Source organism: Mytilus galloprovincialis, chromosome 13 (assembly GCF_965363235.1).
Source record: "Mytilus galloprovincialis chromosome 13, xbMytGall1.hap1.1, whole genome shotgun sequence".
Lineage (NCBI taxonomy): Eukaryota > Metazoa > Mollusca > Bivalvia > Mytilida > Mytilidae > Mytilus > Mytilus galloprovincialis.
Window position 1 is genome coordinate 22,873,560 of NC_134850.1, and position 12,772 is coordinate 22,886,331.

The 12,772-nt window shown below is 32.8% G+C and overlaps 1 protein-coding gene across 2 annotated transcripts in view; it reads left to right on the forward strand.

The window, feature by feature from the left end:
* The window catches only part of LOC143057120 (histone-lysine N-methyltransferase MECOM-like), a 51,297-nt gene extending 43,728 nt beyond the window's left edge, over positions 1-7,569 (forward strand). For both annotated transcript variants that reach the window (XM_076230364.1, XM_076230363.1), the window contains exons 5-7: positions 2,942-3,080; positions 4,344-4,440; positions 4,923-7,569. In XM_076230364.1, coding sequence (XP_076086479.1) covers positions 2,942-3,080; positions 4,344-4,440; positions 4,923-6,977 — 2,291 coding nt within the window. In that variant the 3' untranslated portion in view covers positions 6,978-7,569. The remainder of the gene's footprint in view (positions 1-2,941; positions 3,081-4,343; positions 4,441-4,922) is intronic.
* The last annotated feature ends 5,203 nt before the right edge of the window (positions 7,570-12,772 follow it).

Below are 12,772 nucleotides of genomic sequence, written 5' to 3' on the forward strand. Positions count from 1 at the left end.
GATATAATAAACAATACAGTATACATAGTTACAAACACAAATAAGAGACAACAGTCTTCATGTATTATTATATATATATATATATATATATATATATATATATATATATATATATATATATATATATAGGAGTATACATAAAACCTTCGTCTCAGCATAGATGTAATACATCTATGGTCTTGGGCACACCACTAGAAAGTAACAAAAAAGAACATGTATTCATAGTAATTAAGGAAAAATAGTTCGTAGAACTAAACCAAAAAATAAGCACATTAAATTATAAAACATGTTCAAAATTGTCTAGCCGTTCTAAGAAAAAAGAGCCGGTTTCAGAAATTTTGTGTTTAAAGGGTTGTGGCCCAATTAAAAGTTTTAGAGATGCAATGCTAACATAAGTGGCACTTTACTGATAAATTCTACAATTTGTGTTAGTATTTATTAGAAAAGGTAGTTTTGTTTTGTCATCTTCTATTTTTCTTTGTAAATGTTATTAACTTAAAACTTTGTTTGGAATTGACTTCGAGCAGAATTTCGGTTTTATGTACCTTAAGCGATTAGAGGGACACTTGAAGGGATATGTACTGTTCAATAAGACGCTCTGAAAATATATTACATAAATTAATTAAAAAAATATATTTTTCTTTTAAAATACTTGTAATTAACTATAGTTCATTATACTGTCGACTTCATTTGTTAAGTGCAAGGTGCAAACATTTCAGGTAAACTATTGCATTATTATTAATAGATATTTTATTACTACGACGAGTATTCGATTATAATCAATTATTGGAAAATGAAAACATTCAGAAAACCACCCAAGTTGACCTTTACATTACAAGTACTTTTCGAACCCACCGTGATTTATCTCACCAAAAAGGCATATGATAATGAAATTGCATTCATTTATACGGTTTAGTAGTAAAAAGGTCGAATTGTAATGAAATTGCATTCATTTATACGGTTTAGTAGTAAAAAGACCTAATTGTAATGAAATTGCATTCATTTATATGGTTTAGTAGTAAAAGGGTCTAAGTAATCATAAGTGACGATGCAAAATATTGATAATTTGTTTCACCCACCGTGTCATATATGTGAAGAGAATCTATGGATAAAAAGATATATCTAGTCTAAGATGTATACAGTTCGGTTAATTAAATTCCTTCTAAGGTACTCACCACAGAATGACAAACCAAATAATGCTTTGAACCCCAAATAAATTAAAATTTAAAAGAATTTAATTGATATTTGAGGAGACAGGCGAGCTCATCAATTTCATTAAATTTAAACGGATGTATAAGTACGTGTAAATATCTCAAAATCACACTTTTAACGACCACTTTCATTAAATTTGATAGATATATAATAAAAGACATGAGATAATTTCATTTTCCTCCTTTGATCGAGATATTTTCACCCATGAGTTGCACTTGTTAGTTTCAATTCCTTTTGTGGTAAATATTTAATTTCAAAGACCCTCAACATCATACAATATTATTAAATAGGGAGATTGACAGAAAAAGAAATCTTCTTTGATTTAAAACATTCGAATTGAATTTATTTGAAAGTGTAGATTTCATATTTTTTTGTATTCCCTATTATTCACACGGTGTATCACAATTATCTAGTCAATTTATTCCAGATTTTAAATTGTAACCGCATCCCATGTTATTATTGATAAAAGGTTTAATGCAAACTCGCAGATCCCAAGTTTTTTATAGATCGATTTAAAAGTGCATAGGGCGCGTGCTCAATTATCTTTCATAAATAAAAAAATTCATTCAAAGTTAAGGATTAATTTTTAACACTCTCAAAAGAATTAAATTCAAAAGTTCACTTTTAAAATCTCTTTTTTATAAATTAACATCTTGAATTGATGCTTGTTTAAAAAAATCATTTAATTTTGAATCTGTGACATCTTCTCTTCAATAAGTGCTCAATAATAAGATTTATACCCTCTGAAATTTAATCCCTCATTACACGAGATAGTTGTTAATCATTTTTGGGGGCAGATGGAACGCGAAGATGACTTTTTTCATTTCCAAAAATTAAAATTTACAAAACAAATTCGGAATAACAATGACTTATCCGAGGCAGATGGTAGCGTTGCACCTATGATGTAAGACCGAAGTTTGTCAATAAACCTGTTAGATAAGATTAATGCAACATCTGCCAAGAACGGACGATTTTGAGGTATGCACATGTCAAAAGGGGAGGGTCGTCAGTGTCTTCACAAGCGCTAATTATCATCCGCGGTGCTCCGCCATTGTTCAGAATCGATGCGTGTTCAAGGTGCAATGACACCATCCTATTGTATAATACAATTTTATTATTGTTCCTTATTACATTTTCAAAGAGGAGAAAATGTTTTGTTATAAGAGAAAATTTACCGCATCCATACCTGAATAAGGAATAATTGAAAGTTGGACAAAGGCTATAAAATGAGATAAATTTGTATTCCTTTCAAATAAAGTTTATGGGTATCAGTGCAAATCTTTTGTGAATTTTCGTGTTGATTTAATGAGTTTTATTAAAAGTGACATATTTATAATCAAACGATGCTTTCGAATCATGCTTTGAAAATAAAACCGAAAGTTTTGAAAAGAGGAAATTTAAGCATTATGGGAATTTATCAACCATATTGTTTATAAAGGCACAAGATTTATTCCTGCATAGGGCACTAACAAAAAGTAATCTCATAGATTTGATTAATAAAAATCATGGAGAAAGCACCATAAATTTAAGTTTAAAAAAAAACAAAGAAAAATTAACAGGTATTTGAGTGGTCAGCAAATAGTAGCTAAAATAAACGAATTATTTTAAAATATTATCATAAATTGTAATTATTTTTATCATCAAACTGTAAGTTATCAGACATAAAACGAATATCAGACCATTTATCATTATAACTTAGTTCTTAAATTATTTTTATTTTTAATTTCAGAGATAGCAAAATATCCTTGTGGAGATTGTAGTGCGATCCTTACATCACGAGAGGAATTGAAAAGACACCAAGCGTTCTCTTGTACCAGAAACATGATACCAACCAATGGTCAGGGATCTTCCGATGAAGAGGGCAAAAGGTATGTATTAAAAAATATAACTGCCAATTGGGTATGGGAAAATGGCGACAATGTCTTTTTTTTTGTTACTGCTATATTTCTACTCTTCGAAGGCATGTTGTGGGTCCTTTTGAATGATAAAGGTTCTGCTACTGTACATCATACCCATATTCGACGTGCAGTTACAATTTCCTGTGTCATTATTGTCAGATCTCTTAAAATGCTTATTTTGTTTTCATCCTAAATATATATGCTGCTGCAAGAAGTATTGCATCGAATGTCCCTCAATAACAAGAATGAATAAAAAAATGTATTTGATCTACTTTAGAGGTCACAAATTGTTTGTCAAGACAGAGAATAACATGTACACTGCGTCTAAGTTACTCAAGAACATAAAAACCACACAATAATGTTTCTTAAAATTTGCATGGAAATACGATCTCAAAAGTTTATCTTTCAAAAAGGCTATCAAAAGTTTTAACAATGAATATATCATGTATTGTTGACATTCGGGGTCTCGTAAAGATCACTTTGTTAATAGTGTCATGACTTGTTATGTTATCTGATTGAAAACTTACTTCTGACAGTAATTAGCGATTACGTCTGCGGCTCCTACTTCAGTAGAGCTAGCAAAATTATTTGAGCAATAAATTAAGTTTGACACTAAATTGTTCCATACAACTGTGAAAGGAGAACTATTTCCGAATCAAAATGTACTAAATGAATTTTCATAATCAAACTTAATTTCTCATTTCTAATAAAAAATGACGACTTATGAAAAATTACCTTTTGTTAAACGCATAAAAGACTTGACAATATCTTACAAGTCATTGTAAAACTTTGAACAATCTGGGTCAAATGGGAGCTTGTTTTTGATAGACGATAATGCCACTGAATTACACCTAGTCTTCTTTACAATAAAGTTCAATTATTATATTCAGTATTACGGTCTCATACAGAATTAAATTTCTATTATGAGTTTAAATGTCAATCATTAATGTATTCGAACTTTTTATATTACATTCCACCATATCTATTTGTATTGATATACGAAGTTAAAATGAAGTTATGAAGTTGAAATAGACTGACTCATAACTGTATCTGATGAGAAACTTCCAAGAAAGTACTTGAAAAAAACAATTACACCACACACGTTTATGGCAATAACATTTTATGATTTTATTAAATTGATGGGGAATCCCATTTATAGTAAACGACCGGTATACAAGATTATTAACTCCCCGTAAATTTGCAATCATAAATATGTTCCCTTTCTTTTTTCAGTAATAGTGCAGAATATATGGAAAGTGGAGAAGGGGACTATAGATGTGATGAATGTCCACAATCATTCCAATGGAAGTCCAATCTGTTAAAGCATCAGGTAAGCAAACCTAAACACGTTACTCACAAAAAAGGAACATTTAAAATTCCCAAGTTTTCAGCCTTTTAGACGTCCTTAAATGATAAATAATTTTCTAGTTTTAAATAGTGACAGCTACCCAAAACACATGTTTATCCAAAATGGACAAATTTTTGGAAAAAAATAACCTTACTTTTGTTGCTGTCACATTGATATAAATTGAAAAAAATAGATAAATTCTCTTTTAAAACGTATACGGTATGTATTTGTCATAGACATACAGCTTAAATGTATTTGTCACAGAAATGGTTTAAGAATCCTTAAGGTGAATCTCTAATCAGGTTAGGAAAAACTTAAATATTTGTTGTAAATCTGTGTACTTCTTAGAAAAGACATTGAGACCATAGCTTGTCGAATATGCATGCACGATGGTTAGGTTGTTTGTTGAGTATATACCCCCTTGTTTTAGAATATAATTTTGATTGAGTATTTTTTTTTTACAGGCAGCTCATGATGCTATGAAGAGATACTCGTGTGAAAATTGTAATAAAATCTTCACAGATCCAAGCAATCTTCAACGTCACATCCGGTCACAACATGTCGGTGCCAGAAGTCACACCTGCACTGAATGTGGAAAAACATTTGCGACATCTAGTGGTCTAAAACAACACCAACACATTCACAGCAGTATTAAACCATTCCAATGCGAAGTCTGTCTCAAAGCATATACCCAGTTTTCAAATTTATGCCGCCATAAAAGAATGCATGCTGATTGTCGTCAACAAATCAAGTGCAAAGATTGCGGTCAGGCATTTTCAACTATGACGTCATTGAGCAAGCACAAGCGATTTTGCGAAGGTGCATTACGTAACGGGCTCCATTTAGGATTTTCACCAGAGAAAATGAACACTATTAATCTCCACCAAACCACATCACAAGCTGGAGTTCTGAACCCTCTTTTTTCAATGTACCGTCCACCATACCCCTTTTATCCGCCTTTAGGAGGAACGTTTCCAATGTTTCCAGGAAGCTCTCCATTCCCAGGTCTGCCATCATCACTAACACCGTCTGCTCTTGCAAAGATGCGACAAGCAGGTTCTCCAGATCAGTCATCTGTGACGTCATACGAATCACATATGCACACTGAGAATGATCAGCCACCGGAGAAAAGAATGAGAAGAAATTCATCTGGTTCTGAACATAGCGATTTGAGTTTTAGTTCTCACAATGATAGGGATTCTGGATCAGGATCTGATGCAGAAAGCGAAAGTAGTGTTAGCAAAAAGCAGGAAATTCCAAATTCACAGTTCGAACCCATTAGCCGAACATTGTTCCAACCTCATATAGTTATACCTAAACCAATTTCACCACAAAGAGAATCGAACATCAGAGCAAAAGTTGAACAAGAGACACCATTTGATTTATCAAAGCCAGGTTCAGCTTCGTCATCACCTGCTTCTGTAAGTTCAGATCGAGAAAGCACAAAAGTTACATCAGAACAACCACTTGACTTAACCAGGAAATCGACAACAAAAGAAGTAACACAACCCGATAATTCCCGAAAGACTCATATATTCGGTGACATGCGCGGTATCGGATTACCAGAAAACAAACTACATTATGCATACCCTCAAATACCTAACCCAATGATGTTTGAGCATGCGCTGAGAATGGATAATGATCATATGAAAGCAGCTTCAAAATTATTGTCGATGCCGAGATTTCCAATCACCAACCCATCCTTCCCAGGTTTCAATCCGTTTGTTCAGAATATGTTCAAACAAGAATCAGCTGCTTTTCCAGTGCCTCATGGACTTAAAATGGACAAACTAGGAGAGCAATTTCGTTATACTTCACCCATTAATAAACTCAAAGAAAGATATTCATGTAAATTTTGCGGGAAGGTTTTTCCACGGTCTGCTAATCTTACCCGTCACTTGAGAACACATACGGGTGAACAGCCGTATAAATGTAAATACTGTGAAAGGTCCTTCAGTATTTCATCAAACCTCCAAAGACATGTGAGAAACATTCATAATAAAGAGAAACCATTTAAATGCCCATTGTGTGAGAGATGTTTCGGTCAACAGACGAACCTCGACCGCCATCTTAAAAAACACGAAACAGACGGACCTATCGTTGCTGATTCACCGGTCAATGAACCCGACTTGGACGAAAAAGACGAATCATACTTTTCAGAAATTAGAAACTTTATCGGAAAGGCGACAAATATTCCTCATCCACATTCCGCATTTCATTCCGATATGAAAACGGACTACCCGATTGATCATCTCGACGAAAGAGCTGAGGAGAAAATTGACGGTAGTATTGAGGGTGAAATTGACGAAGATGACGTCGAGGAAAATATTGACTGTTCAGATGATGAATTACTAGATGAAGAAGAAGATGAACAGCAAGAATCGCTGTTCTTAAAGGGAGAAAACTGTCTCGTAAACAACAATAATGTTGATAAAACTGTGACCGAACCGTTCAGTGCTGTCATTAAGACTGAAGATCAAAATGAACTCGAACAAGACTGTAGGCCACTTGTATTTTAGTTATTGTTACATCAATCTAGATATGTTTGCATTTATTTTTATTGGGAGTAGATTGTGTTCGCTATCAATTTATGCATTTTTCCAATGATACCATTTTTTATTTTATTTTAAAAGATAAGGACACGGAACAAATACATATATATTTTTCTTCTAAGCTGAAATTTCTTTTCAATTTACATATATTTTGTTGGTTATTTTATCCTGATTTTTGTTTATGCTTTATTTATTTATATGCTTTATAATTTTCTGTATACCAATAACCAAAAGCCAAATGGTGCTATGATGTTTTTGTATATTTTTGTTTGAAGTGCTACCTTTACCATTATTTGTTTCCCCCTTTTTTTTATTGACAATCGCTTCATTTTTTATATCAAATTATTCCTATATAAGGCTTTATTGATCATTTTCATTCTTCATTTTGTAAATTAAATGCGCATTTATTTATTGAACAATCACTGCCAATTTCATTTCCAACATCACGTCACGTGATTGTCACATGTTTGAAAACCACACACAAGCGTTTGCTGTGATAAATTATTATACATCTGTCTTGAGAAAAATATTGTGAAATAAAATAAATATTAAAATATAATTTGTTTTAAGTTATATATATATATATATAAAGGCAATAGTTATATACTGCTGTTCAAAAGTCATTAATCGATTTAGAGAAAAAAATCTAGGTTACAACCTAAAACCGACGGAAACACATCAACTATAAGAGTAAAAGAACGGAACAACAGAAATACTTATGTGCAACAAAAACAAACTCCAATGCATAATAATAAATAGAAACGAACTATTTGATAGCACATTCCATATTCCTGACTTGGTATAGGACGTTTTAAGAAGAACATGGTGGGTTGAACCTGGTTTTATGGCTAGCCAAACAGCCCGCTTTTATTGCAATGTTAAAAATACCGTATACCATTCTTCATTTTGAATTAACGTTGCAAGACGAGTTTAAAAAGATAATCAATGTTTAAAGAGTTTGTTTGAATGATTGATTGTTGTTTGGTTAATGTCGTGGCTATTATTACATGCAGATTGAGGACGAGATTTCACTTACGACGGGATTTGAGATTGGGAAATTAGAAAAGTTCACAAAAAAAAGCATATTGAATTGAAAATCTTTCTAATCTGACACAAATTGAATTGTGTTCAATTGGTTGACGCTCAGATATCCTTTTCATTTTTTGTCAATTAACATTTAAAAGAAATGGAAGTGTTTTCATTTTCTTTTGTCACAGGTAAAAGGAGACGTAGGGACGTATTATCAACCAGACAGCAACTCTATGAAAAATGAAAAAAAAGAAACAATGCATACACTCGCTTTCGTAAAATAGACAATGATATACATATGCCAGACAGTTATCCAACAATAAACAACAGAAGGCCAACATACATTTTTTTAAATACACATGCATGTGTACTACTTATACCAATGAAACCAGTAGTATACGCTCTATTACAATAGAAAAGTATATGTCTCTATATATCAACATGTCAGAACCCCTACAAGTAACAATGGACGACTGCCGGTATAAATGTCAATGAGACAGTAATCCCACAACAAACAAAAAGAAGACATCATACAATTCACAGGCATCTGTGACCGAAACTCTACAACAAACAATAAAAGGTCAACATGAGAGCTCTTTTACAAGATACCAGCAGGGGCGGATCCAGCCATTTTAAGAAGAGGGAGGGGTTCCAACTATATGTCCCCATTCAAATGCATTGATCGGCCAAAAAAAGGGGGGGTTCCAACGCCCGGATGGATCCGCCAATGACCAGTGTATACCAATATCAATAATACTGTTACCGTACCACAAATAGACAACGATATACATATACCAATGAAACAGTATGTCAACAATAAACAGAAAAAGAGGCTAACATTCACTATTGTTCACAGGTCTATACTTGTACCAATGCAACTAACCAAAAGAGGACAATATACGCCAATAGAAAATGTCTATATCAACATGTCAGCCAACCTACAACAAAAAAAAAAAAAAAAAAACAGAGGTCAGGACATGCTTAATTACAAAGACTAGTATATACACATATCAATAACCCTACAAAAACAAAGTAAGCCAAAAATATGTTCTATAATAATATACAAGATGATATATATATATACAAATAAGGCAGTAACCCTACCACAACCAAAAAGGACAAGATACGCTCTTTCACAATAGACAAGGATCGTTGTAAGTCGTGCGGAATTTACATTTTTGTTTAAACCATATCACCTGATTCACCAAATGCTTTCCAATATTCCGCCAACCTATTGTTCTGACATATTTTAATACCCCTTTTTTCTAAGAATGTAAAATATTACCAGAATCGTTTTATTCATTATTCGTTAAATTGTGCAACGTTCCCGATTTTTTCCATGTCAATATCGATCTATGCATGGATTCGATTTTCTATTTTTTATTTGCCATTCAAAAAAAAGAAGAACAAGATTATCAAACTGTCGACAGTCGTGATAAAAATGTCAAACATGATTAGGGTTTGTTATTGCAAGATTGTGGTCGACATGGTATATTTTAATTTTATAAATCAAGTTCATTGCGCAGGTATAGTTTGTCCATCGATGTGTTTGGGCGAGAGCTGTTTGATGTTGTGCTGTAAACGGAAGGGCATGATTTTTTCTTAAGTATAAATTTCCCGCGTTGTATGGTGTCATGTATCGTTTAGACAGCAGACGCAATACATAACACCAAATTGAGGCTGCCGATGAAATGACAATACTATAGTACTAGTATTCTAAACAGATTTTGTTAAAGTCCCATACTGTTCTATAGTAGATTAAAATGAAGAAAAAAACATAGGATGATCCTATCTTTCGAATGTAAGAAATATTTGAGCATGAATTCTGCCACGTTCTGGCGACAATAATCCCAGTTAAAGACCTATTATATTGACTTGTTTAACTAAGTTTCGTGGGAGTCTGTTTGAGGCAGTTTTATCAGCAGCCTTCCAGCAGACGACATAATAAAATACTTTTGGCAGATTTCCTGATAGACATTATTCTTTGCGATACAATTTTCCATAACAATCATTTGGATTTTTTGTCATGTACAAATAAGTTTAACAAAAAGAAGATCTAATTCAAACATTTTAAGGACCTGTCATGTATATCTAAGGTTTACAATTCAACCCCCTCTGTGTAAAAAGTCATTTTAATAAACAATGTTTATTGACTTTTAATTTTCGGACAAAAGTCAACTGCTCCCCATTAATTGAGACTGAATCATAAAGGATAGTTTCCGAACATCCCACTATTCATTTCATTAAGACGCTTTAAACTTAGATCAATGTGATGACAACGTTTTATTATTGTTCCGTCACACCCACTTCTCAGAAAGTAGAGTGCAATTGTTTGCGTGTCAAATATTGCTTAATACTTCGTATTTTTATTTTCTCATTCGGTTTTTGTTCATCATAATGTTTCAGTGACACGTTTATTTTTTTATATTCACATGAATATAAAGTTGTCAGTTTAAATATAAGAATTATTTGAATAATAACTGCATGTACAACGTCGGCTAGCTCGATCAATTGTATGGTGACAACCGCTGGAAACTGCAACTATGCTAATTTGTAAGGTCGATAAAGAAGCAACCGTCTTCAAAGTCTTAATGTTATGGCAAAAAAAACTACTGACATTTCACCATTTGAATATTTTATTCTATTATCTAAATGACATTAATAAAAACTGTTTTACAAAATAAATCAACGTGTAATTGTGAGTGAAAAGAGGAGTATGCGCAACTATAGAAATACAGTGAAACCTATGTAAACCGAATCTTGCATAAATCTAAAATCTGTCGAAAGTATACAATGTTTTTAAGTCCATTCATATCAAATTTTATGTATTGTGAACCTGATTAAACCGAACATCTGACCATCTGACCAAACCGAACAAAATCTCAAGCACCGAAGTAATTGGGTTTAGACAGGTTTCACCGTTTTTTCCCGTTTTTCGTTGTTGCCACATTCCCGTATACCCTACATCTCTACAAAACTACAACAATCAGGTGACCTTGCAACATGGAAAGTTGAAATGTTACTGGAGTCTAGAAAAGTAATATAAATGTTAAGTATCTGCGATCAACATTCAAGATTCAATACAAAATATATAAAAACAACAACAAAAACCACAACCAGCACACCAATACAACTTTGCAACCATGCACCTACTATAGGTTTCTTACATTTGACATGAACATACATGAACACCTGGCACGGCAAATCACTTTTTTAGACCTACATTTAAAACTAAATCATTGGAATAACAATAAAGGTCATAGTTTGCGGAGAGAACACACACAATCGTCGAAGATCTAGACTGTTCTTTAAATCAATGCGATTGTTTTTAAACTAACATTCGAACTTTCTCAGGCGATTGTTTTTAAACTAACGGTCGAACTTTCTCAGGCAACTGTAATCTTAGTCAACATTTTCTGTTTTATAGTTTGACCCTTTTTACTTATGTAGTCACATGTTTCATATATTTAGTTTTCCAAAACTTTTGTTAAAGGGTGAAGGTTTGGTATGCGCTTGATATTATTGTCATAGTAGTTGTATTGGATGGAATTACACTACTTTTGATTTGGTTTACTTTTTATAAAAAAATTTACCTTCGGTATAGTTGCTGTTTTGATCCCAGAGGCGGATTTACGCCCCTGGGCCCCCTCTTTGAGAAAAAAATTTGGTTGTTTATATAGGGAATCACTGAAGCGTGACGAAATCGGGCCCCCTCTTAGGCAGCCAGTGGTCTCCCACTTATGAAAATTTCTGGATCCGCCACTGTATCCATCTCGCTCAGTGTAGTTTTGACGGTGTAGTGTTGACTTATATACTTTTGCAACCTCCACTAACACTTGTATCTTATTTTTAATTAATAGATAAACAAATTTAGAACCCCCCTCCCAAAAAATATAAAATTGCAGCAAAGTTTAGGATAGAAACTACAAAGCACGAAATAAAAACAAAAGAAAAGAATTTGGGTAACATTTATTTTCTCCACTAACATAATTTTTTCTAAGTTTAACAATTTAACTCTACTTCCCAATTTGAATTGTACTTTCTTGAGATTTGTTTTTAGAATTTACAATATTTTCTTATTTTGCTTTAGTGAAATCTTCCGCGTGTAAAGTGACATACTACACAAATATGTCTAAAAATAGGATATAAAAGGATATGAAAATAAATAATTTCATTCATGGCCATATTGCCACTGAAGATTTTATTGACACAGAAGTTTCCTATGCCTTTTGAACTTTTTACCGATGTTTGTAATACTACAATGAAACTTTTCACTGCTCACCGGTGGTCAACCAAATACAAGAAAAACAGATAACATCAAAGTGTCGAGAATAACTGTGTGAATGACCATTGGTCATTGAATCAATATTATCTGAGTATACTATTTACTTCAAGTATTTGAATTATTGTGAAAGTAAACTGTCAAAACAAATATAAGGAAGATGTGATACATCGGTTATCTTCCCTTGTTTGTTGTCTTATATTGATCTTAAACTATGTGGTTTAAGACAGGTGCGATATGGTCGTGAGAGGAATACTTATCACCGAACTAAAATATGTTTACGATCTCTACATGTGTATTGCCTTGTCATAGGGCATACTGTAAAACATGGTATGGTACGATGGTATGGTATGTGTTATGGTATGATGGTATGGTACGAATACCATCATACCATGGTATGAATGAATGGTACCATGGTATGGTATGATGGTATGGTACAAGTAACTATACC